The sequence below is a fragment of the Rattus norvegicus genome, chromosome 1, assembly GCF_036323735.1.
Source record: "Rattus norvegicus strain BN/NHsdMcwi chromosome 1, GRCr8, whole genome shotgun sequence".
NCBI classification, from domain to species: domain Eukaryota; kingdom Metazoa; phylum Chordata; class Mammalia; order Rodentia; family Muridae; genus Rattus; species Rattus norvegicus.
Genome location: NC_086019.1, coordinates 109432115 through 109459898, shown reverse-complemented (window position 1 = coordinate 109459898; position 27784 = coordinate 109432115). Strand labels below are relative to the sequence as shown.

The 27784-nt window shown below is 39.9% G+C and overlaps 2 protein-coding genes across 4 annotated transcripts in view; both read right to left on the bottom strand.

Moving 5' to 3' along the window:
• Nell1 (neural EGFL like 1) overlaps window positions 1–27784 on the bottom strand; it is an 864397-nt gene that overhangs the window by 249960 nt on the left and 586653 nt on the right.
• On the bottom strand, window positions 22167–23637 carry 4933405O20Rikl (RIKEN cDNA 4933405O20 gene like). The gene has a single exon (NM_001103363.1). The coding sequence runs from the start codon at window positions 23602–23604 to the stop codon at window positions 22417–22419; it is 1188 nt and encodes a 395-aa protein (NP_001096833.1). The 5' UTR covers window positions 23605–23637; the 3' UTR covers window positions 22167–22416.

The following is a 27784-nucleotide window of genomic DNA, read 5'->3' as shown; positions in this document are numbered from 1 at the left end:
TTGCTAAATGGATATGTACATGGCTACTGTTGGGTTACATTTGCATGATAAGCAAATGTTCCTACCACTGAGATACATTCCCAGCCCAAATGCTTATATTTAAATCAATACATACATATATGTAAATATAAGCATTTGGGCTAGTATGTAAGCATATAAGCATGTATTTATACCTACCATGTGCTAGGTATACATGAGTTGTAATGTTATAATTTATCCATAGTAGATTAGACACCATCTTCTGCTAGTCATTAGAATGCTTTCAAATTTCATTAATCAATGAGCTGTCAATAGAACATCCATGACATCAGCCATAACACCATAGTGTCCCTTGACTCCAAATCAACACATACCCAGGGAAGCCTTAATGCAGACCATGGTTAATAGTGTCAATTTTAAAAAACCAGTGTGTAAGTATATAGAAAGTCAAAAGAGAATATGCCCTGTGTAGAATAAAGCTATGATTATGAAAACTTATTCCTATTCAGGTCATGGAATAGACTCAGCCCTCTTTTGTGTCAGCTAATCTTGGCTCCTGTTGCCCTGTGTCATTACATGCTATGGTCATGATGGCAATGCTAGGAAATAGCATCATGGTTGAGGAAAGAAAGCCTTCTGAAGGTTACAATAGGAAGAAATAGTTCTCCTCTTTCACCCATGGTGTGATAGGCTTGCACTCATAACTTCAGATGGCTTCTTAGAAGTTCCTTGTCTCTGTGTCTGGCATGAACCCAGAGGCTGTGTACAACTGTCAGGAATAAGAGTGTCTGTGTCCTCTGTGACTAGGCAAAGTTGATGGGAGTTTTATCTAAATAAAGGTCACTTAAAGGAAAAAACCAAACCAGCACATTCTAAAGGAAAAATTGTTCTCAGGTTACACAAGAAAGGAAATAAAAACATTAGCATACCACAGTTAGTTCACAATCTCCCTGTACACGAAGAAGGAAAAATGGGTGCTTCCTGAACATTCCATGGTTGCTAAGATTGTTTTTCAGAAAGGAGCTTATGAGGCCATTAACAAGCATTTAACTACTTTGTTCACTTGATTCTTTGATTTTTTTTCAGACCCACTTCCTGACATGACTTATTGAATATGTCTTTATTCCCCAAGATGGTTCACTAAATCAATCCAGGTTTATGGATGAAATGAGCCATCTTCTTGGTGGATTGACTGACAGGTCCAATGAATTGATTTGTGGCTTCAGTCTATTGACAGGTTGGCTTGACTGAAAACAAAATTTTGCATATGCAGAATTTCTAAGGGTTTTGCATAAAGGCCAGATTGCAACAGGAAAAAGACCCAAAGGCAGCAGCAGGTGTCTCTGAAAGCATCAGCTCAACCTACCAGTAATAACAGTACAAAATAAAAAGTGGATGGTGGCTACATTGCCATGCAGAATCCAGAAAACAACCTTGCATACCCATCGACCCAGGATTGCATTCTAAAAATGACTTCTCTGGGAAATAACCCATTAAAATGAAAAATAAAATCAGTGCACTAAGACATTTGCTACATCAATAAATATGATTTTAAAAAAGTTGACTCTTAAATGTCCAAAAGTGTTTAAAATGTTAAGGAATCATTGAAATTCAGTAATAGGCAGCTGCTTTTAAAATAATCCTCATGGGGTTGGGGATTTAGCTCAGTGGTAGAGCGCTTGCCTAGCAAGCACAAGGCTCTGGGTTCGGTCCCCAGCTCTGAAAAAAAGAAAAAAGAAAAAAATAATCCTCATGGATGGTGTTGGCACATGTGTTTGTACTTGGGAGGCAAAGGTAGTCATAACTCTGTGAGTTTGAGGCCAACCTGATCTATAGAGCTAGTTTCAAAAGAGTCAGGAATACACAGAGAAAACCAGTCTTGGGGAAAAAAAAGAATTCTCACAAATATTTCTAAGAATGTCATAATAAATAAAGTCTACTTATCTAGATAGTCTGTATTCAGAAAACCACCACAGTATGGTTCCCATGGTTTCCTGAGTCTTCTGTCCTTCTGTTCATTGTATACTTTTTCCATGTTTTTATATACTGCTGCATTTAGCTTTCTGGAATAGCAATCGTGATTAATGTGGGTGCTTCTGTGCCTGCCACCTCTCAGGCATCAAATGGAGCTGTAAGCACCCTCAGAATCTATCTGCTCCTCGAGTCTTTTACAGTATATGCAATCCTATGAATAGCAGATTTTTACTGCTAAATTCAATTTAAAACCCAATTACCATAAATGAGGACTAGAGCACATCTGCACACTTTTCTCCCTGAGCTCAGGATAAGACAAACAAACAAACGAAATATATCATTTCTTGTTCCTTTGATGTTTCTTGTCATCTCACAAGGGAAATGGACCTATATATTTAAGCATAAACTTAAATATTGTATCATTACAACAGGCTAAGGATGCCCTCTGAAAACCAATCACGGCTACACTAGAATTATTGTCCTCTGGTATGTGTTGCAGATAGAGGCGGCTTCTGCTGACCACTTCAGACACTGCATTACATAGAATAGATGCACTTCCCATGGTGCATCTCATCCACTGTCCCATCGTTCTCCCTCTTAATTCTTCCCATAAGTGAAACACGTATGAGACTACCACAAGCAGCCAATGTTTTCCTGTCCTACATATACCACATTCTTATACCTGCAAGTGTTACTCATGACCTTTCTGTCCTCCTTAAAAGTCTATGCTGGGAAATAGGTAGGCTAACCAGATTTTTGTTTCTTCTTTCTCACCTCCAAATTCACTGCTCTAAACTCATTCCTAGCTGTGAAGCAGACCACGCTGCTGCCTCTCTTCCTGCTGTTTCCCATCTTCACTCTATCACACAGATCTTTCCCCTCCAAACCTCCTTCCTCCCCACTCATTGCTTTATCCTAGTCTCCAAATCCATCAGGCATTCCCTGGGAACCCACAGGTCACTCTGGACAGGGGAGCAGGTGGCCTAACATCAGAGATTTCCTTCTCCCTTCTTTTCTATAAATCCAATCACTCAGTTTCACACCAACTCAGTTTCACTCAGTTTCTCTTTGGAAGACCGCCTGCTACCCTTTTCCCCTCCTTTCTGCTCCCATCTCCAGTAAATCATACAGATCTTTACCTCCGAACCTCCAACTTACTCATCCTGTTAGCCCAGCACCAAGACCAGCAGGCAATCCCTGGGGACCCTGAGCCATGCCTGCTAGAGAGGCAAGTAAGTTAGTGAAGCAGGAAAGTAAACTTGAGATCTTCACTCTCCCCCCTTTCTTCCATATCCAATCCCACAGTCTCATCCCCAGCTCTGTAGCAAACCACCTATTGTGGCCTCTCCTTTCTATCTCTCCCTATCTCCAGGAGATTAATCAGATCTTGGTGTACAATTTGCTTTCCTCCCACCTATGAAGCACCCCCTCAAATTTCCCCCTCCTAGCCTATGCCTCTTCCTAAATGCCAGCTCCTGACACCAGAAACACATTTGACCTAGAACCTCCATGGGACACACCCAGCAGGATCTCAGACAAGTTCCCTACCAGGCAACACATAGCCACCATATCCTACAATGCCAAGCAACCAGAGCTTCCAGGGACTACACATGGACTGACCCTGGGCTCCAACCTCATAGGTAGCAATGAATATCCTAGTAAGAGCACCAGTGGAAGGGGAAGCCCTTGGTCCTGCCAAGACTGAACCGCCAGTGAATGTGATTGTTGGGGGGAGGGCGGCAATGGGGGGAGGTTGGGGAGGGGGACACCCATAAAGAAGGGGAGGGGAAGGGGTTACAGAGATGTTGGCCTGGAAACCGGGAAAGGAAATAACAATTGAAATGTAAAAAAGATATACCTAATTTAATAAAGATGGAGAAAAAAAAAAAAGAAAGAAAGCACTAGTGCACAAACCACTTATTGACCGTCATCCTCTGACAGCGGGAGACTTCCATTCTCATGCTCACCAATAGGAAGATCATCCAGATAAACTTATCAGAAAAATGTCGGAGCTAAACGATGACATAAACTAAAGGGATCCAACATGTATTTATAGAGCATTTCACCCAGACAGAAAAGAATGTACCTTCTTCTTAGAACCTCATGTACTATTCTTCAAAACTGACACAAGCTGTCTAAACAAATACGAGAAAATTGACCCATCTGACCATCATGGCTTAAAGTAGAATGTCAACAGCAGTAGAAACAGAAGTTTTACAAACTCGTGCAAACTTAAATACTCACTCTGAATAAAAAACGGGCAAGCACAAAAATTAGAAAAGAACTTACAGAATTTTTGTACTAGAATGCAAATGAATACACAACATGTTCAAACATATGAGACATCATAAATGCAGTTCTAAGTGGCAAATTAATAGCACTAAGTGCTTACATTTAAAAAAAAATGGAGAGCTCTCATACTAGTAGCTTAACAAAACATCTGAAATCTCCAGAACAAAAAGATAAAAAACACACTTTTTATGAAAAGACAGCAAGAAATAATAAAATTTGGGGCTGGAATTAATACAAAGAAATGCAAAGAATCAATGAAACAAAGATTTTTTTTATGAAATAAAAAATGTTGGTTCTTTGAGAAACCCAGTAATATTAACAAGCCCATAGCCAAATTAACTAAAGGCAGATGAAAAATCCAAAATTGAAAGCTCTTAAAGACATATTTTAAAAACATGTACTCCACCAAATTGGAGAATCTAGACTAAATAGAATATTTTTATATATACCACTTAACAAAGTTATCAAGATGATATAAACAATATAAACAGACCTCTGACTCCTAGTAAAATAAAAGCAGTAATTAAAAGTTTCCCAACCGGGGTTGGGGATTTAGCTCAGTGGTAGAGCGCTTGCCTAGCAAGCACAAGGCCCTGGGTTCGGTCCCCAGCTCCAAAAAAAAAGAAAAAAGAAAAAAAAAAGTTTCCCAACCAAAAAGGCCCAGAGCCAACACATAATTCTTCTATCGGACTTTCAAGGGAAAGTTAAAGCCAATATTCCTCAAGTTATTCCACAAAATAGAAACAGAAGGAATATTGCCAAATTTACAGCTATTCTGATACCCAAAGCACATATAGACTCAACAAAGAATTATAAACCAGTTTCTCCTATGAACATTGATGCAGAAGTGCAAACTAACTTTAAGAACACATCAGAAAAGTCATTCACTGTGATCAAGTAGACTTCATTCCAGAGATGTAGGGATGGTTCAACATATGTAAATTAAATGTAATCGACCAAATAAACAAACTGAAAGAAGGGAAAAGAAAAAACACATGATCATCTTATTAGATGCAGAAAAGGTCTTTGGAAAAAAGCTAACATCCCTTTATGATAAAATTGTAGGAGAAAGAGTTGAGATATAAAGGACATATCTAAATCTAATAAAGGGAGTTTACAGCAAGCCTATAGTCAACATCAACTTAAAGGAATTCCATTGAAATCAGGAACCAGAAACGATTTTCCCCTCTCTCTTTAATGATTCAATGTTGTAAGTGAGGACTTACTAGAGCGTTAAGGCAATGGAAGGAGATCAAGGGATACAAATTGTAAACGAAGTCCGAGTGTCTCTATTTGCAGACCAGATGAGTGTATATATAAGTAACCTTGAACATTCCAACTGGGAAACTCCTATAACTGCTTAAACACTTTCAGCAAAGTAGCTGGATACAAAATTAATTCACAAAAATCAGTACCCTTCCTAAATGCAAATAACAAATTCCCATGGAAGAGATGGGGAAGTGTGTGAGAACCAGGTGGGATGAAGGACGCCAAGAAAACAAGGTCCTCTAAACCCACAGGATCAATATATGCATATGAACTCACAGAGACTAAAACACCAAGCATAGGGCCTATCTGGGTCTATGTCCTATTGTGTCCTAGAGCTGAAAAGAAAGTAGATGCACGCCTCTGTCCCTCACCCAGAAGCACACGCAAATGAAAATTTAGTTTTCTCCAAATGGAGCCCCACTGGGGAAACAAATTACTCCCAGAGTAGGCTGCAAGACCAGCAGCAGAGACCAAGAGAAAACAAACTCAAATGCCTCATCGAAGTTCCTTGTGTCATAGTGTCATGCCAGTGCCTTTGTTGTTTATAAATTTATCTGACTTTTACTTCATTTTATTTAGACTTTTCCTTTTTTTAACCTACAGGCCTTTTATTTATATATTACAGCCTCCAGTTTAGTGTTTGTATGAAATTTCTAGGTGTGTGAATGAGTGGGTTTTTGTGTCTATATCTGTTTCATGTGCCTTAGCTTGAGGTCGTTTCCTTATTTGTTTGGTCCTATTCCAATGTAATAGTTCTGTTGTAGCTTATTAGATTTAGACTACATTAGATTAGATTATTATCCTTTACAACCATGTTTTTATTTATTCACCTATTTATTTTAATTAGAGACAGAAGGGGGTGGATCCAGATGGGAGGAAAGATGGAGAAGAAATGGGAGGAAGAGAGGGAGGGGAAACCATAATAGGATATATTGTGTGGAAAAGGGGGAAAAATTAAAAGTGTCTGACATGTATTTATTGTGAGTCTCTGAAATTCCATGAAGTTTTAGACATAGGATGTGTCCTTAAACAAAAAAAAAATTTCCTATCACTACAGTAGTCTGCATTTTATAGCACAAGACACAGAAGATTAAGAACAATGTAGATAGAGGAAATCTCACAAAATATAGCTATAGGCAAATAGTAGCTGCTGGGAGAGAAAGATTCAGTTTTCCCCATCAATGAACTCCCTAATAGGTTAACCAATCTCAATGGTCATCCATAAACACACACACACACACACACACACACACACACACACACACACACACTCTCTCTCTCTCTCTCTCTCTCTCTCTCTCTCTCTCACGGGAGCAATATGAAATGAACTCAGTAGGTTTTATATATATATATATATTATTCACAACATGTATATATTAAGGTTTAATATTTGTACACATTATTAACAATTAAAGAAGAGAGAGGTCATGAATTCGAAAGGGTATGAGGAGCACATGGGAGAAATTGAATGTGAAAGGAGTGGAAGCTATGTAAATTCAGTGATCTGTATGAAATTCCCCCAAAAAAGTGAATTTAAAGGGAAAATAATTAATCAGATGAAATGGAATGTTAGGAGGCAATAAATGCTATTGAAATATCTAAGTAGATAAGCAAGAAAAGGGATGCAGGACATATGGTAAAAGCTAAGAAGAAAATATTGTCTAAATTAGCAGGGGTGTACAGACTTTGACTTGTGTGTCTAAAGAGAGTACTTTTCAAAGCATGCAAGATCCATGATCATATATGTTCTAGGGTTTTATTGACATGAAGACACTCCATGACCACAACACCTCGTATAAAGGAAAATATGTAATTGGTGCTGGTTTACAGTCTCAGAGGTTTAGTTCGTTACGGTCATGGTAGGAAACATGATGGTACGCAGGCAGATATTGTGCTGGAGAAGGAGCTGAGAGTTCTATATCTCTCAGGCAGCAGAAAGAGACAGTCAGACATACTTGTTCTGGCTTGAGCATCTGAAACGTCAAAACCTGCCCTAAGTAAAACACTTCCTCCAATAAATCCCTAACTACTCCAAGGCCACACCTCTAGGAATGTTGCTACCTAGAAGCATTTGTTGGTTCTTTTCATCCAAGCCACCACAATACAACTGTTTGGTTCTGGACTATGACAAGAATTCACATCTAATCTTGAGTCTGCTGAAAGCCCCTCTAAGGCATTCTCGCTGGGCCAACTCTGTGTCTCCAGGTAGAAAGGGGAATCAATTATAGACTCAAAATGGACCAGGGTTCAAGCCCTACCTCTGACTTGAGCATTTCCCTGTACCTTTCTCATGTGAAGAATGAAGAGGGTTATGGGACATGTATATATAGCCTTCTACAAGAACAATAAAAATAGCATAAAGAAAACATTTAAACATGGGTGTGTAGTTGTGGGGGGGGTGTACGTACCAAGCTCCAGGGTAGCTTTGTAAGGGCTTGTTTGACTTTAGACTCATTGGTGTATGAAACATGAGCACACAACAGCTTCTACCTTGTAAATTAGAATTAAATGACCAACTGTTGTGTGTTTGATAACCATTATCACCTTCAAAACTCACATTGAAAATTAGTCCTCCAACGTAATGAACAAGTGCGGCCATTGTGAAACAACCAAATCAGAATTGCTCTGCTCCTGGGAATGGGATTAGAAAGGGCTAGAATTTCATTTTCTTCTAACATCTGCCTTGTGAAGGTAAATTAACGATGCCCCCCAGGGCTCACAACAGTGTAGAAATATGGACTGGGACCTCATTAGATTCAGGTTTCCAGTATTATAATCTTGGACTTTACAGCCACACAAACTATAGGCAACACATTTCTGTTCTTGAAAAAATTACCCATATAGGGTGTTTATAGCAATACAAAGACAGTGGGACAGCATTTCTCAGGTGCTAAATGTAACATTGTTAAGAGAACACTGATATACTGCTAAGTAGACTAGCTTTCCAGTTGATTGTTTTTTGTTTGTTTGGTCTGGTTTTTATTTTGTTTTGTTTTGTTAATGTTATTTTTATTTGATTTTTCTCTTGTCTGCTTTTTTCTTCCAATTCATGACTGGACCCAAAAAGTTTCAATGAATAAGAAACCAGTATTGCCTCATGGCCTATACCAGGCGGAGATTAAACAAAGTAATAAACAAAGAAGTTAGCATAGTAGATGAAATTCTTCCAACACTGGACTGACAGGGATAAAAGTTCACCTTTGAGGAAAATTGGCTCGTCACGATGCTGAACTGCTCATGGAATAAAGGCTTCTACAATCCAGAAAACTATGGCAACCAGGGGGAAAGAATAGATCTCTTAAGAGGCACACCTTTCTGAAATTCATCCAGTCTTCCAATAATAGCAATTTTAAAACTGTCTGAAGATATATGTTCCATTCACATACACACTCAACTTTATTTTTTATTTTTATTTTTTTGCTAGCATGTAGTAGTATATTTTCTTCCAGACTCTAAGCAGCTTGAGGAAAAGGCTCACATCTTACCCAGGGTACTTCTTCAGAGGACATAGCACAGTAAGCACTTAACTCACAGTAAAGACCAGATCCGTGATTCGTTAGTTCTGGGTACCTATTTCCATGACTTACTCTTGGGTACTAAGCTGCCCATCATGATCAGCCACTGAACCGGCAAGCATTCTCTTTCATTGCCGCCTAAAGACAAAAGCCAGGGTGACAATGCCAAAGATATGGAAGGTTTGTTCCATGAGACTTTATGGGAATTTACCTCTTGGGAAATAATATTATTTATAAAGTTATATATTGGTATGTATGAAACAACAATGAAAGTTAAAAAAAGGAAGGGGTGCATGATATAATTTCATTATAATTTAAAAATATTATAAAAATGATCTCCCAAAGATCACATAATCTAAGTAAGGTTATAAATTTGTTTTAGGCCATATTCATAGTCCTCCTGGGTAAATGTAGCACATGACCTATGAGCTGGGCATCCCAAGCAGAGTCTTGTTCAAGCTTTACTTTAGACGTGTCTGAATGAACTGCCATGAGGGAATATTATCTTCGAACAGAACCTGAACGTCAGGCTTAAGTTTATGAAACATTCCTATTTTGAACCCATCTTCTATGCAGTTCTAGCCTCACCATGGCTGAGAAACCACACGAGATAACACAGAGCTCCTCCAGACCAAGGACCTACATGAGAGTGAGGCCACTGTGGATACGAGACCACTGATAAGCCTGTCACAGAATAATGTGGATCTCAAATGATCATCAATAAAGTAGAAGAATGACCCAGCTGAGTGGGCCAAGCTCCAATCACACATTCACACTACTAGATTTTCACAATGCCTCTTTATTATTTTCAATAATGTGCGTGTGTCCATGAATCTCTCTCTACAACACCAAATTAATGTCACTGAAAGGCAGGAAGGCCAACAACTTGTTTCCTGAGTAAAGAATGACGTTTAGAATTGTTATTTTTTTTACTTAATTTTATACAAAACATTTCAATCATATTTTATCTATCTCCTCCCTCAACTCCTTCCAGATATTCCCCAATTTCCTGTCTATGGAATTTCATGTTCCTTCTCTCTTCTCTTCTGCCATCTCTCTTACTCTTCACCTCCTCCTAACCTCTCTCTGTCAAAAAATAATAAAACCCTGCCCCCGGGGTTAAGGCATCTGTGCAAAAGAGGAGACAGAAAGACTGTAAGAGACCGAGCTAATAGATGACTCTGAGGGAATGGTGTCCTCCACACACAACAGGACTGATACACAATCAACTCACAGACTCTGGCAGCATGCCCAATAGCGCACAGGCTTCTCTGGTTTTAAAGGGTTGGAAAAATATCACACAGAGATTATGCAAAAGTTGAACCACAGTGCCTGCACGTGAAGGACAGTTGTGCTAATTAGCCCACACGCTAGCCATGGATCTTAAGTGTTTAGAAGGACCCCAGATCAAGAAGGCCATATCTTTATCCTCTGAGATATACATGTATGCAGGCCAATGGTTGACCCTCACCTCAGCAGTGCCTAGCTTAATGTAGATTACTGATTTATAAGCACTCTAGGAACTTTTAGAAAGAACAAAATAATATCTAATTAAAATTTTCCAGGTGCTGGGGGTAAACAATGACTACTAGGAACACTTTATCCTACGACAAGCTGGTTAAGATTAAATACAAGTTGCTGACTGTGCACTTGGGAACCCTGGAGACTCCTTACTCCCCCCAAAAGCACCGTGTCCCTGTAAATACCAGAATGCAATGGCTGCTTTCTCATCAAAAATTCTAATTGGTCCACACACAGAGAAAAGTGCAATGAATAGGACTGGAAAAAATTAAACACAGATTTCTTAATAAAGCTGAAAATAGCTTAATAAAGCTGAAAATAGTCTCCTGGCATCCCAAGGCGTGTTTATTTCTGTTTAAATTGATGACTTCCCATACACTGCTACCCGCTCAGCAGGGATCCTGGGAGAGAAGTGCTTTCCCCCTTCTGTACATTTTAAGCTCTTTCTTGCTGAAATCCCATGTAGACTGTAAAGTGCATCTGTCAATATGAATAAAAGTCTCATGCATGGTCAGGTAACACAGAAATCTTAAGCAGTCTGCATCTGAAGTTTCTCTAAATAGATATACTATAGCTTCCTATGAAAGCATGCAATTTCATGATGCTTTTGGCAAGAGATGCCACCCTGGGAATGAAGGAGGGAAACATGGGGTGGGCCAGTAACAGTCATGAGAAATGCTGGTTATTTCCTAGAACTTAGGAAGCCTGGGGAATGCTTTAGCCAATCTCTAGTGGTGCTGTCATCCAGAAGGTGCATATCCTCCTAATGCAACAGAAAAATGGGAACTGCTACTACCACAGACCCTCTAATATTCCTAGCCAATCAGTGGGCTCTCAGGGAAGTCGGCAGAATTTGGGAATAGCAGAAAGAAACTGGTGACTGAGAAGGGACATCAAAATATCCCGCAGAAACTCTTAAGGACGTTTCTGGAAGAAATAGTGGGCTCTTCAGTACAGAACAGGCAATACACTCTGCAAGAAAGCAATAAGGAAGGGAAGCTGAGGTAAGCTCCCCTCTAAAGGGGGCATCTGAGAAGAGAAGGCAACAAAAGTTAGAAAGAGCAAAGACATGAAGCCTGCTCGTAGGGAAAATGACATTAAGGGAGATGAGTGAAGAAAAAAAACACACAGAAAAAGGTGGAAACTGTGTAAAGAAAAAGCTTAAGGGGAAAAAGGAATCTTTCTATTCTCAAGAATCAAATTAGAGCAGGGTGTAGTGGCACATGCTTTCATCCCAGCACTAGGGAGGCAGAAGCATGTGGATCTCTGTGAGCTCCAGGCCAGGCTGGTCTACAAGGTCAGATCCAGGACATCCAGGGATCAGTTACACTGAGAAAACCTGTCTCAACAACCAAACAAGGGAAACAGAATTAGAACCTACTGCCGTAAACTGCGTGGTAAGGTTAACTCACCCATGGTAAGAGTTCATTCAGGACAATAAAAGTCAGCCGTTTGCCTTGAGTCCTGTAAAATCTTGCCTGATGAGTTAAATGTTCATAGAATTCAACAAAAGTTATAAGCTATAAAATACAAAATGCTGGCGAAAATATAAGCCTTATTTTTTGTAATGGCTTTGGTATTTTTTGTTGTTTTAATTATTTGATATATGTTATTTTTGTAATTTTAATTTTTTATATCCTGATTATAGTTTCCCCTCCATCTCTCCCAGTTCCTCAGTGCCTCCTCTCTTGTCCAGATTCATTGTCTTTCCACCACTAGAAAACAAGCAGTCTTCTAAGGGATGATAATAAAATAAAATAAGCACAATAAAACAAAACCTAATATGTCAGAACAGGACCAAAAAAAAAAAAAAAAAAAAAGAAAAGAAAGAAAGGAGGCCAAGGACAGGCACATGAAACAGATATGGATTCAGAGACCCACACATTAAATACTCAGGAATCTCATAAAAACATTAAACTGAGTCATGATATCTGTTGATAGATAGATAGATAGATAGATAGATAGATAGATAGATAGATAGAAAGAAAGAAAGAAAGAAATAGATTAGATATAGATTATAGATATAGTCATGGGGTTACAAAGAGAAAAATGTTAGATGGATTTTAGATGGTAGATTATAAATAGATATAGATGATAGATCAATAGATATTGATAGGTGATGGCTTCTTTTAAAGAACCTAACATGACATTATGAGACAAGGAATCTCCAATGAAGTCACTGAGCTCCTTTTTCTGTTGACTATTCACCCCTGCCAAATACCTTTAAGAGTAGTTTGTTTCCCTAAGTGAAACTCTCTTAAAAAACACTAAATTTGCATTCGCATGTGGTTATCAATTACACAGCTTCTGGGTTAGAGATGGGCATATGACCACTCTTTCATTCAGCTCTAAAACCCCATCCAGTGCAGACTGTGCAGATCCTGTGCATGCTGCCTCAGTCTCCATGAGTTCATAGAAGCTTTGATTGGGGGATATAGGAGGTCTTATTTTGTCTGCCATCCCCTTTTGCTCTTGTACTCCACTGGTGCTACACCCTCTGTTCTAGGGTTCCATGATTCCTGAGGAGGCTGGATTTGATGAGACACCCCAGTGAGAACTGCGTCTCTTATCTGCATTATGCCTAGCTGTGCATCTCTATTTCTTCCCATGTGCTACAGGAGGAAACTTCTCTGATGACAGCTAGGCGAGGCCATCCGTGAGTATAACTGATCTATAACAGGTCAATGATCATCATTGTATTCTTACTTTAAAACAAACAAACAAACAGGGGCTGGGGATTTAGCTCAGTGGTAGAGCGCTTACCTAGGAAGCGCAAGGCCCTGGGTTCAGTCCCCAGCTCCGAAAAAAAGAACCAAAAAAGCAAACAAACAAACAACCAATAACAACAAAAAGCAGTAGAATTTTGTTTTACCGTCGGTCCCTAGGCTACATAATCTTATATTCCTGGTCACCCAGGCAGTGTCAGGTTTTGGTTCCATACTGTAGAACGGGCCTTAAGGAAAGTCAGACATTGGTTGGTCACCCCCACAAGATTTGTGCCACCGTTGCACTAACATAGCTTGCAGGCCTGACACCACCGTGTATTGAAGGGTTTATGGCTGCCCTGGCGTTTATGTTTTCCTTCTGAGAGCATGCAGAGTACTTTTCTGTAGTAAACATGCTGGAACATAGTGGGAAAGGCTCCATGAAGCTTAACTTTTCCATGTTCTGTAAGCCGTATGAGTATGGTTTTATTATCAGATTGTAGGGAGTAATCTGTAGTCTTGGCAATAGACTCAGTTGTTTGGGAGTTCCCATGGGGTCCCTTTGGCCAACAATTCAATTAGATATAACTCAATACCAGTATGGAAAGCTTCATTTGAAGCTTTTCTCCCACCTCCCCCCCATTATATGGTGCATATGTGTGTGTGTGTGTGTGTGTGCATGCGTGAGTGTCTGTGTGTGTGTGCGCACATGCACATTAGGTTTTTATACTATCTCTGAAATGTTCCTTAATTTTTTTTTAAGAGAAGCAAGCGTTTATTCCCATCTTTCTCAGGCTTTCTCAGTGTGAGGGGGTTAGTTGAAGAGACGGAATCCCACGTCCTCATCTGATTCCTCCAACTCATCCTTTGCTTCAGCCTTGGCTGGGGCAGCAGCAGCTGCAGGAGCAGCAGTGGTGGCAGCAGACGCAAATACAGATGGATCGGCCAGGAAGGCCTTGACCTTTTCAGCCAGTGTGAAGGTGTACTCAGTCTCCACAGACAAAGCCAGGACCCACTTGTACCCATTGATGATGGAGTGAGGCACTGAAGCAGCAGTCGGGTAGCCAATCTGCAGACAGACGCTGGCCACGTTGTGGACACCCTCTAGGTGTCCCTTAATTTTAGCTGCCTCTATCTGTATTCCCTCTCCCATGCCATCCCTCTCTTCCCCCATTTTGCCACTTGATCTTCTCATTCTCCCCACCCCATCTTAGTTAGGGTGTGATAGGACGTCACAAAAACAGCATGGAGAAGAAACAATGCATTTGGTTTATGACCACCAAGTGATGGCTACATGGCCATCACTGAAAGAAGTCAGGATAGAAGTTCAAACAGGGCAAGAACTAGAGGCTGAAGCTGATAGGGTGGCCATAGATGGGTGTTGCTTACTGGCTTGCTTCCTGTGGCTTACTCAGCCCACTTTCTTACATCTCTGTGGTAGGGTGAGAAGTTGGAAAGATCTCCCATGGTCATGGGTTGATAGGACTGATATAGTAACAGTGCCCTTCCTACCCAAAGCGATCTAGGGATTCAATGCAGTCCCCATCAAAATTCTAACAAAATGATTTGAATGTCAGTTAGCAAGTAAACAATAGCAGCCCAGATATCAGTGCTTACCCACAATGCTCCTCCCTCTCCCTTCTACAATGTCACCCCTTCTTGGTCCTGGGTTTTAAGGCTCAGTCACAGCTTGCCTTGTCTTTGAGAGGCTACCTTTGTATCTTTTCCCTTCTGTTGTCATAGCTACTTGCTCATATCTCTGTTACCACACTTAGTATGCTCTGGTATCAGAGGCCTAATTACTACTGATTCCCTCAGTGTGGAGAGCTTCTTGAGAGAGTGAACATGGGCTCTCAAAGATGAAACCTCAGGGCTCCCAGGTTTACAAGGTTAAAGCAGAAGCCTCGCCCGACAATCTACACAGAGCAGCGAGTGAGTGAAAGAATGAACCGTGAGGTCACTACCGGCAAGGATCTTGCTGCTAGCAAGACTATGTTATAGACAGAAATAGCTTAATATTATCAGAACATGAACACCTAGCAAAGTATCAGTCCTGGAGACATTTCTTAGCCTGGAGAAAACAACTTATTTATAAATCAGGCTTCCTTTTTGAAAGCTTGGCATAAAGTTGGCTTTTGAGTATACTGCACACCTGTTCAAGAAACCAAACCTTTCATGACTTGAAAGATCAAAACTAGATGAAGTTCCACAGATGTCCCCTCGCTGCAGCTGTGAGGAGTTAAATATAACCTCTTTTGATGCTCCTTTGTATTTCTTTCCATAATAGTACTTAGAAATCTTGACATCTACTTTGCAGGTTTCTACACAATAACTTCAAAATCCCCTAACTTCCCCCACAGAGATCTGTGCTGAGATGATGTTGTAAACACTTAAAGAAATCAACTTCAAATTTAGGTAAAGTGATTTCCTTTTCATTGGTTATAACATTTAACTTTATATTTATTTATGTTGGGGTGAATGATCCAGAGGACAACTTACAGGAATAAGTTCTTCCCTTCCACCAGGTAGGTACAAGGAGTCAAACTCATGCCATCAGGCTTGGAGGCAAGCGCCTTTACCTACGGAGCCACCTCACATGCCCCTCACGGCACCATGTACAGAAGGGAAAATGGTCTGTACAAAGTTGAGTAACTTAAGCAGCGTATAGATGGACACCAATGTGCATACTTGACTTACAGAATCAAATGTACATGTATAGTTGCATTGAATATATTCTGAGCAGACTATGATTAAGTCATTTAGAAATATTGTTTCTACTTGAATATGACTGTTAAATAATTCTATTTCATCTTGTCACATGAAGAACCTCAGCATCTGCCCAATTCATAGCCACTTTCCACGTGCTCTGCAGATCAAAACGCATCTATCATTATCTGTCCTATCTGTTTTCCTGAGTCTCTGGATATAGGGGGCTCTTTGGTCTGCGTTTCATGCCTTTTTTCATGATATAAGAACAGAGTTCAGCCTTATTAGGACTGGTCTCCCCACTTTTCATGGTAGGTTTATATCTATAAACTCCACAATGGGAAAAGACATTGAATTGTGTTAAAGTTTATATTTTCAAAGTTTTCAGTGTTTTTATTTTCAGTCTTCATTTTTTAGGTAGAATTGACCATTTTTAAATACACACACACTCTTAAGGTACATGTGTGTATGCATGTATATCTTGATGCTTTAATACACAGGTGTACTGTGTGACCTTTAACACAATCAAGCTAATTAAACAATGGAGAAACATTTTATTGCTATGAAGAAACATCAAGAATGAGACAACTATTAAAGACAAAGCATTTTATTGGAGGCTGGCTTACAGATTCAGAGGTTTATTCCAATCCCTTCATGGCTGAAAGCCTGGTGGCATGCAGGCAGACACAGGAACAGTAGGTAAGAAATACTCCCAATCCCTGAGCAGAGTGAAGTGGAATTTTGAAACCTAGAAACTCACCTCCAGTGACATGCTTGCTTCAACAAAGCCACACCTCCGAATCCCCCTAATGCTATCAAAGAGAGTTCTACTCCCTGGTGACTAAGCATTCAACTATATGATCTCATGGGGATTGTTTTTATTCAGACTACCACAGGCATCCAATATTTGCAATTCTGAAAAGTACACTTCTATGACTAACTAGTAATTTTTTGTTTAGGAATAATTTTTCTCTTTTACAATGTATTCTCAACCTAATTTTTAGGAAAATATTAACTCAGTATAACCAAGGTCAGTGTGTCCTCCCTTAAATAAGTTCCTTACTGGGTAGCCTGAGAGCATTTATAATAATTTTTATTGAAGGCGTTTTATGAAAAATAAAAGAATACCAGCTTTGTATTTAGACATGTGACATTCTCACTTTTGTGACAAGTTTGGTCGTGTACATCTATAACTAGATGTTTGAACTGAACAGAACCTAAACTGAAGGGTTATCAGCAGATATTTTTATTCACTTGGGTTTTAAGCATTTACAAACTTGATAATATGACTACTTTCCTTTCTAATGACTTTAGTGAGCCTGAGGCATTTTCACCATTTTGCACACATCCTTTCACCTATAGCAAATGCTCACAATCTCTCAAAGATGAGAGCTTGGCTTAGCCACCTCATGTCGGTGATATTGCAGGCAAATTCTTAGTGTCTGTTTCTCAGTTTTCTCCACTATTAAATGATGAGCATAATAATCATTTAATAGCGTTAGCATAAGAATTGTAAGCAATATATGCAAATTATTCAAAATAAGGAATGAAGCTTAATAGACAAGATATATCATATAAACTATAATTATTATTTTCCTCATAATGGTGTGTATGTACCTCCTATGCAATCAGTACTCTGGTCACTATAAGAACTAGAAGGTCATCAAGAAATATCCTACCCCCAAAAACCATATGATATACTAAGACTATTATCAAGTAGAAGAGTAATTGTTGCAAAATAAAATGTGAGATGAGATGAAAGTATTCAAATTGGGATGATAGAGAGTTCTTTCTAAGGATTACCTTAGTTGGTAAAAAGCAAAGAAAAAAAAAAGGAATGGGGGAGATGGAGTTGACACAGAGCACATTGTAAAGCAGAATTTACAGATCCTAAAGCTAGGTTAGGGGTAATGGGGAAAACAGAGAATCAGAAGAGCAACTTCTGGCTGAGAAATGCTTATGGCAAGCAGGGCAGGCACAGAAATGAATGGTCATGATCACAGAGTGTTCAAGTGGCCACGTATCACTTTGTATTCCACTGCATGCTGTGCAATGAGTCCTTATCTCTGCCCCAGACTCCAATGTTAACCCTAACCCTCTAAACATTTCCTTATTTTAATTCTGCTCTATCTCTAGCCTGTTCCGATCAACAGAATGTGGAAGAAACAGTATTGAGACTTTTTCAAGGCTAAGCCTTAAGAAATCTACAGACTTAGCTCTTTTCAGCTTAGAAACCAGCTATGAAGGTACCCAGTTACTTCAAATTGTACATGTGGGGATGACTGAGGATTCTGACAGGCAGCCATTACTGTCACTATCCCGAAAGCCATCTTTGGTGTTCTGGCCATTCCCATCACTCTCTTTTACCTACAGAACTATGAAACACAATCATTTGTCCTAAACCGCTAGATTGAGGGGCACCGTTTAGCAGCAGACAAGCAGTCTTTTTCTTTGTTCTTTTTGTTTATTCTTCTCTAATAGAATACATCCCAACCACAGCCTTCCCTCCTCCCTCTCCTCCCAGTTCCCCCATCCCCCAAGGAACTTTTATGGTCCCATGAAGGTATAAGCTTTAGTCGTCTAAAAAAATAAACAAACCAAAGACCAGAGAGGTTAAGTAACTCATGCAGGATCAGCACACTTCCTTTGTGTGGCAGACAAGAGATGAATGTCACTCTAGCATTTGAATGAATGAGTCATTTTAAGGCCACTAGTCAAAACAGATAGCTGGTGAGAATGAGGTCAGGTAGAGAAAGGCCACAGCATGGTGCTATCCTTTATATTCCAGAAATAAAAGCAAAGCAGAGAGGTTGGTAAAGACAAAAATGAGATGTCAGAATGAGTGCAGAAAAGTGAGTGTGGGCACAACCTGCTATTTAACATGGAGTCTGCCATGACAGGACAGCTCCTCTGAGCTCAGTGCAAAATGGAGGTCTTCCTTTACCAGCAGGGCTTCCCTTCTCTGACTTTTTCTGGCAATCTCTAACCCTCGATCCCCTACTTCAGAAAGGTCAAGTAGTTCTTGGAAGACCTACAAGCTCAACTTCCTCTTTTCCCATGAAAATTCATCCAGCAAGTACCTGGGATTCCTGGAATGCCTTTCCATATAAAAGAGGTATTCGCAGTACTTGAAACTCTAGCTAATGATTTTACATTCACTCTGAAAACTCCTCCTCACTCTCCAAAGTTCACATACAGCCTTATTCTACCCTGAATAAAGTGAATGCATACAAGCATCCTGAATAAAGGTATGGTCACAAGCTAAGATCATCAAAGAGAGCTGTAACACTAAGATCCTCCTCAGAGCAGGTCATCTTGTAAAAGAGCTGTTAACACTAAAATTATCTTTGGAGAAGGCCTTCCCTCTCCTATCAAGCAATCACTTCCAACCAGACTGGGATCCTGCAGACTCCACCCATTCATCCTTCCAATCTGGTGTGCAGAAGCATCTGGACTAACAGGGAGGGAGGAAGCAAAGGATGTGGAACCACATCTGGATTCCAACACTCATACCACAGCTGATATAGGACCATAGGAGCCATAGCTAGAGGAAGCACTAACCTGATGCCACATGTGATGCTCAAGTGAGGTAAGCAAGCTTAACAAACTTGGCACTTGTTTCACTGCCCTACGGGCTCCTGAATTCTTTAGAAAAGAATAGTCTTGAACAGGTTTGTAGATGAAAGCCAGACACAAGCGTCTTGCAGTAAATTCTTTCTTCTAGTTGCCAACACTTGTCTGTGACTGGAGCCTTTCATGCACTCCATTTTCTTGCATAAATACTTAGAATGAGTGTGAATGAAGAGCCTGCTCTTGTCCTAGGTCCTGACTCTTCAGTGATGGATTCCTCATTCTTCTAGCCTAGGGCATATTGCATTGTAAAGGGAAACCACTGAATGTGGAGTCTTGAATAAGAGCGTGACATGATTCTATTGTTTCAAGAACATATCAGGTACATTGCAGTTAATAGGAAAAAAGAAAAGTAAACTATAGCTAGATACAAGTTAACACAGGATACTTTTGAGTAAAAGATACTGGGAAGCTTCCAATGCACACACATGCATTTTCATATACATCTGTACCCACACATGTGCAGAAACATACATACACACAAATTCATACCAGATACACACATGCAAAAAAGAAACAAACAATAAGGAAGAGAATCAGGGAACTTAATGATGACAGCTTGCTCTTGTGGCCAGAAGTTGTGTTAGAGGAAAACTGAACACCTTTTACAATAATCTGATTCCCTTCACAATCATAGTGTACCATGGTATGTGATGGGAAATATTAAAGATGGTGATTTTTGGAAACCTACTAGGGTGCTATGCAATGGCCATCTTCTCTTTGCTTTTTCAGTAATGTTATGATGTGAGCACGCCATCAAACCAGTGTCAACTGTTTCATTAATTTAAAAAAATGTGTATTGCATATCTTTTGTGTACCAGTCATCATGGCAAAGATACAGAGAATGAAAAAAGAATAGTGTCATACATTTATTTGTTCTAGAGATACTCAAGTGGAAGAGTATAACAGTGAAAATGGTAAATGTCAGTAAAGGGTGACAGGTTGCCACCTCCAGAGGTTTTTTTTTGGGGGGGGGTGTCAGTGGATGACCATTTTAAACCTGGAGATAAATTTTAGCTTACACAGATATCATTACCACCCCCAATTGCTAAACATAACCTAAAAGTTGGGCATCTGAAGTTGAGCTGTCTTGCTTTGAAGAAAGCCCCAGTATTACCCAACTTCCCCTGTCTTCATGATAAAATACCTTGACTACAGCAACTTAAAGAAGCAAGGGTTAATTTTAGCCTACATTTCAAGTGTATCATGATGGGGAACTCTTAGTGACTGAGGTTTGAGGTGTCTGGTCACATTGGCACCTGCAGTGAGGAAGCAGAGGATAGTGAGTATCTATGTTCACTTCATTTTCTTCTTTCTAGTTGTCAGGCAGTTAGAATGGGTTCCCACTTAAATTTACATAATCAACATGGACATGTATACATGCTAACAAAATCAAGATAGTCCCTCACAACACCATCCAAAGCCTTGCCTTCTAAATGAATCTAGGTTGTAACATGTTTAAAATTTGGTATGAAACACTACATACTTCTAGTGTTAAGAAAAAGGGTCAAAAGTAGGGAGTGTAATAATTACTTTGGCCACCATGGTTTAATAGGTAGAGATGGCAGGACAAATCCTTGCTCTGTTCACTGAACAATGGCACTGGTATAAGTCTGGACCATGCAAAAGGTGGGCTAACAATGAAAACATCTTCAATTTTGGTAAATCCCCACTTGCATATCTGACTTTTTCAGGAACTTCTACGTAGGACTTTTTATCACTTTGTCTTCAAGCAAAATTTATCCAACTCTCCTGACCATGGGTGTATGCATCATTAGGATAGGTGAGCCAGCACCTCTGAGACCTTTTCATGGTCCCAGGTGAAGAACTTTAATGTGTGATAATGAAGCATGCTGGCATCCACAGCTGCTAAGTTAGATATAAGGACACTGAGGATCCCTCTGCTTTTTGCAATCTCACAACCATCCACATGTCATTCCTTCTGGGCAAATTATTGTGAGCATGTATTATCTACCTTTCTACATTTTCTACTGAGAAAGAACTTCTTTCAGGTACTAACAAGGTTTGTTTGCGTCATTCTCAACTATAACTTTAAAGATATTGCAAGTATAATATAATATAATAATGGCAAATATTTAAGTTAGCTCACTTGAATTTTATATGCAATTTTTCATTGTTGACAAATAAACCATAAGAAATTGTGAATCACTGGGTATGTGGCTTGTATTCCAGGGTTCTTTTTTATAGTAGACTGCAACTGTGAAGGATTTGACAGTCACCTTTTTTAAGTACAACTGAAAGAAGTTTAAGTGTTCTTTCTATGAGAGCTGAGGGATCCAAGAGGGGACTCATGTATTCATCAAAACACCATAGGGAATTCTAACACAAATAGATTAAACAACATCAGGAGAAAGGTGATCGTTGTGGGTGTGGGAGTTCAGCTCCATTATTAAAAGTATAATATACACTTAGTAGGCAAACTTTATAGCACTGATTGATTCGTTAATAATTTCTACAAGAAAGCAAGACTCCACTCTTGGTTGGACTGCTAAATTTCAGTGGCCCAGATAAGAAGAAAAATCACCTTTTTGAGATTCTGAGAAAGCTCCAGAACTTTATGAAGAGTACTGATTTATTAAACTTGTTATATCATGTAAGACATGAGGTTGGAATAAATTTTCAGGAAAATTTCTGTTTGTCCATATTGTGATAAGCTTTGCTAATTCAAGTAAGCATTGTTTACTGCATTTAAATTTAATGGAAAACCCAATATTGATGCCCCACCTTCTTTCCCAGTGAATTGGAGGCAATGTTCACTCTCAATTCATACTGGCTAAGCTGGTTGGAGTTTCTAAAGGAGTAAATCAAGTGGACAGGAAGAATCTTGGCTGACAACCGCTATTTTGGTCTTTCATATGGTCTAAGATATACTCTACAACACCTGCCGTGGTCCCCTGACCTCCTATATCTGGAGTGCAGATGGATTTGTTTTGTAAGGATGCCATGACTGCAGAGCGGATGTGAGCGGCATAGAGTTGGAGATCAAGGTAGTCCAGCATGATACAGCTGGTCAGCAGCATGGCGACAGGGTTGGCAATATTTCTGTGAGCTAAATCTTGACCTATTTCTTTTGAACCTGTCTCAAATATTGCATATGAATCACCATAATTGGCTCCAGGTACAATTCCTGACCCTCCAACCAGCCCTGTGCAGACACTGTTGATGATGTTGCCATAAAGATTGGGCATCAACATAACATCAAACTGCTGGGGTTTGGAAACCAACTGCATTGCAGTGTTATCTATAATCATGCTCTCCAAGGTGATCTGAGGATAATGAGCTGCCACATCCTTACAGCACTGAAGGAAGAGTCCATCTCCCAGTTTCATGATGTTGGCTTTGTGAACAACGGTCACCTTTTTCCGCCCCATCTTTTGAGCCAACCTGAAGGCATAATCAGCAATGCGCACGGACTTGGTTTTTGTCACAATCTTTAGGCTCTCTACCACTCCCCTCACGCTCTCATGCTCCAGGTTAGTGTACTCGCCCTCAGTATTCTCCCGAACAACCAGGATGTCTATGTCCTTGTGTCGGGTCTCCACACCAGGAAAAGTCTTGAAATGGACGACACTGGCATAGAGGTCAAGAGCAGTGCGAAACTTGGTGTTGTGAGATTTGTACTTGGCAGGCAGATGGTGGTTGGTCGCAATATTGCCCTTCAGAGTGATACGGTTCCGACGGATGGCCATGAGAGCATTGTTGATCTCCTCTTCGCTAGACGTGGAGGTGGCCCACACCTCCTCAAACTCCACTGGCACACAATTTGATCGGAATATTCTCTTGACGTGAACCATGAGCTCAGGACCAATGCCATCTCCAGGAATCATAGTCACTGTATGCTTTCCACCATACTTTGGTGAAGGAGGCACTGAGTACTTTGAGCAGAAATTTCTGAAGGAGGTCACAAGCTCACATACTACCTCCCTAGAATGGCCAAGGAGAAGAGCAGGTTGGAGGATTGTTCTCACAGAACAGCTGCCTGCTGCCAGCATCTTCACTATCAAGGCTGTCCTCTTACTCTTTCTTACAAACAGCTTCCTTTGGAGTTCTAAGGCAATGAATCTTTCTTGAGTCACAATTCTTTCTCCTTCCTTACATTCTGTTTGACGGACATTCTACTCTCATAAACATGCTAGTTATGGAAAGATGGGATGTCTTCATGAAAAGCTATAAACATTTTGTGGTTAGGTAATAATTCATGGATCACATTATACATGCTATGCTCTAAAAGTTTGGCCTTTTTAAAAAATTTACTTTTTTGGAAAAAAAATGTAATTTTCTTTCACATATTAGATCCCAACCAGTTTCCCCTCCTTCCACACTTCCCAGTCCATCTTCCCAACCATATCTACTCCTCTGTTTTCCTGTGCCTCTCAGCACAATGGACAGTGTGTCTAAACAGTTATTTTATCAAACTGTCTTTTATATATATTTATATCCAGAGATTTGTACCACTGATCCTAACCTTGATCAGAAAAACATCTTTTTGCAGTAGGTAGTAATTAATACAGAGACTCATTACTGGTTATAATACTGAGAATAAGTAACAGTGCAGAACTGTAGATAGGATAGCTATATCAACTTTCTCTGATCTGACGGTCAGGAAATATCTAAAAGTAAGTCAGAAAGACCATAAGAGCCAGAGTATGGAGAAGAGACCACGAAATACCATCTTCTACACATTGTATGTCTGCTGTACATACAATGTAATTGTTTAATTCAACTTTATTTTCCAACAGTGACAGAGGCACAGAGGAACTGAGATGAGGATACTGGCATTCCTCACATCCCCAAGACATGATAAAGACATAGATTTCCTCCTGGTCAGATTCCTGCCTGCAAATGATGCATGTTTAGTAACTGATGAATAAACGTTGGCAAACCTCTGGTTTGCTTTAGGATTTTCTTCCAATTTCAAAATGGATACAGAGTTAAACAAATATGGAATGACATGTATCCATTGTTATAGTGTCAGAATTTAGTTTCTCCTTTAACACATTCTAAGAAAAACACAGGGTAAGAAATGCCATTCCTTGGAAATACCTATATATTTAATGGAACGAGCATCCGTGGAGTTGACAGCAAAATATGATGTAATAGTGTTGGTGCATTCTGAAATGTGAGAGCTACTGAGCTAAGAAATGACCCTTACGGGATGAGCAGCATCAGGGTAAGGACTAAGATACAAAGAAGAGATTGTAACAGGATTGGGCCAGACACAGGGACTGTGAACATCATTCTGAATGTATTTAACAGACAGGAGGAAAGATGTGCAATCAATGAAAACATGGGCAACACTGGAAGAACAGTAAACTGGGTGAGGAAGGAAGATCTAAATGAGCTCAGTTTCAGTATACTATGTCTTTGAAGCCTGAAAGATATTCACACAATGACCTCTAGTGAGTAGCTTAATAAATGAGTCTGAAGCCCCTGATGAGAGATTATGGGTGAAGATAGAGATTCAGGAGTCATCAACATATCAGATACACACACACACACACACACACACACACACACACACACACACACAAACAAACAATAGCCTAAAGCAACAAACGACATTCATGAGAAATAATTCCATAAAGGTACACACGTATACATATACATGTACACACATATACATAAACGTGTGCACACATAAAGTAGTTGACCAAATAGAGCAAAAGGTCTCTAAATTGCTTTGTAGAAAATACTCACAAAAAGTGAAAGTGTACTAGCAAATGATTATGAGAGCTAATATTAGTTTTAAACTACATCACTCTAAGGGGAAAAATGTCAATGCAAATTTTCTAATATTAAAACCATATTGAACTGTATATCAAAGATATAACTCAGGTCTCTCTAGGTAATATAAGTAGAGCAGCATGCAGTAACTTAGACTAAGAAAGCTAATTATAATCTCAGCATCAAAATGTACAGAAATTATATTTCTGTGTAGTCTGTATGCTAATGCTATAAGATACAACTGACGAAGCCTCTCACTTGGATAACTGCATTCCTCCTGATGCGGACCTTTTAAGGGTTTAAGGGTATCCTCTCTTTTGTTTCTAGGCTATAAGGAAACAATTATCAGCCTCTCTTCTTAGTTATTGATGTAAAATATCAAGAAAACAAATACACACACAAATCCACAGTTCATGGACTGAAAATACCAGAAGTGTTAAAACTTTTAAAAAGTACTTTTAGTAATTCTACAAGAATTACACCGATTGTATTGTGAACATTTGCATCCTTCCCCCATCTCCTATCAGATCCACCACCTTTTGGTACTGCCTGCACCCTCTCCCTTGTATGGACATTGGCTGAACATGTAGACCTATCAAGGGCTACAACCTAAACAAAACTACCTCGTCCCCTCGGAAGCTATCAGTTAGCTACAGTTTCTCAGCTCGTGGTGGGAATTGGTGCCCATCTATTCCGCTCTATGCTGGAATATTTTTTTCTGGATTTGAGCTTGCATAGGTCTTCTGTGTGCTGTCACAATTACATTAACAACAGATCATAGACATTTCAGGGAATATGAGCATTAGCCAACCCACCATCACATATAATCCAAGGTATCATATTGAGATATAGTTGAGGAAATGTTGCATCCTATGAGAGTAACTCTACGGTGAGTCTGACTCATGGAAAATGGAATCCCTTCACAAGCACTTCCAATTCACAGTGAATGAGTAAGTGCAATGCTGTTGGGTCATGGCTGACTAATGTGACACAGTAATCATGTCATACCAGTGCGGTGTGGGAAGACCCCTGCAAAGACTGCGTAAGAGATGACAGCAATGAAAGGGATTTCGGTATATGAAGCCTATAGAGGAGGATAGCTGTAAAGAAATGCTCTGGCATGCTGGACTCACGGAGAGAGGCCATTGTTTTCTACAGGAGGTGACATGTCCATAGACATGACAATCAGGCTTATCATAATTCTGTAAAGAGGAAAGTATGACCAGTAATAGCAACCAGGGGCTCAGTGGCAACCTCAACAATGAAGGCAGATCAATGGTTAACAACATGGGCTCCACAGCCAAGTGGCCTGCTGCATCTAACTTTTGCGTCCCTGTGTGTGTGTATCTCTGTGTGCGCATGCATGCAGAGGCAGGGGTCTACTTGTCTCCCTTGATCACTCTCTACCTTATATTTTGTTCACTTATTTTTTGCATGTAGGGGTGTGTGTGTGTGTGTTTGTGTGTATGTGTGTTCATGGTGTGTTGTGTGTGCATACATGCTCATATGTGTGACACCCATGTGAAAAGGGACACGTATGGGCACATGTGTCTATGTGCACGTGGCAATCTAAGCCTGATGCTGAAAGTCCTCCTCAATCACTAAACACCTTACCTTATTCACTAAGGTAGGCTTTCTCAATTGAACTCACACTCATCAATATGGCGAGTCTAGCTAGAGAGCTTGCCCCAGGAGCTAACCCACTTTAAGAGAACTATAATTGTAGTTGCTCTACCACAACCACCCAGCCTTTACGGGAGGACTAGGGATATGAGTCTAGCCCTAGCCCTTGTCTGGCAAGGGGTTTTATTCATGAAGATACCTCCCTGGTCTTCCACTTCAGTTTGTGAGACTAAAAAGTAGCTAACTTGGTCAATGAACCTGATCTCACCAGTTCAGGCAAATGAACAATAGAACAAGCACCAGGAAACTTTCTGTCTCTCTCTCCAATTCCCCAGCACTGAACTTTTAGACATGAGCTTCCATAGCTGGCTATTTACATGGGGGTCAAAGATTTGAATGCAGGTCCTCACACTTAATGAATGGAACTAGAAAGTATCAGCCTGAGTGAGGTATCCCACTCACAAAAGAACACATATGGTATACGCTCACTGATAAGTGAATATTAGCCCAAGAGCTTGAATTACCCAAGATACAATCCACTGACCACATGAAGCTCAAGGTGGATAACCAAAGTGCAGATGCTTCACTCCTTCTTAGAAGGGGGAACAAACTACCATGGTAAGACATATAGGAACAAAGAGTGAAGCAAAGAATAAAGGAAAGGCTATCCAGAGACTGCCCCACCTGGGGATCCATCTCATATGCAGACACCAAACCCAGTCACTATTGCTGATGCCAAGAGTTGCTTGCTGACAGGATGGATGTCTCCTGAGAGGCTATGCCAGAGCCCTACTGATACAGATGAGAATGCTTGCAGTTAACCAT

Bases quoted from the DNA above. Each gene is read 5' to 3' on its own strand.
- 4933405O20Rikl (NM_001103363.1), bottom strand. From the start codon at position 23,604: ATGCTGGCAGCAGGCAGCTGTTCTGTGAGAACAATCCTCCAACCTGCT.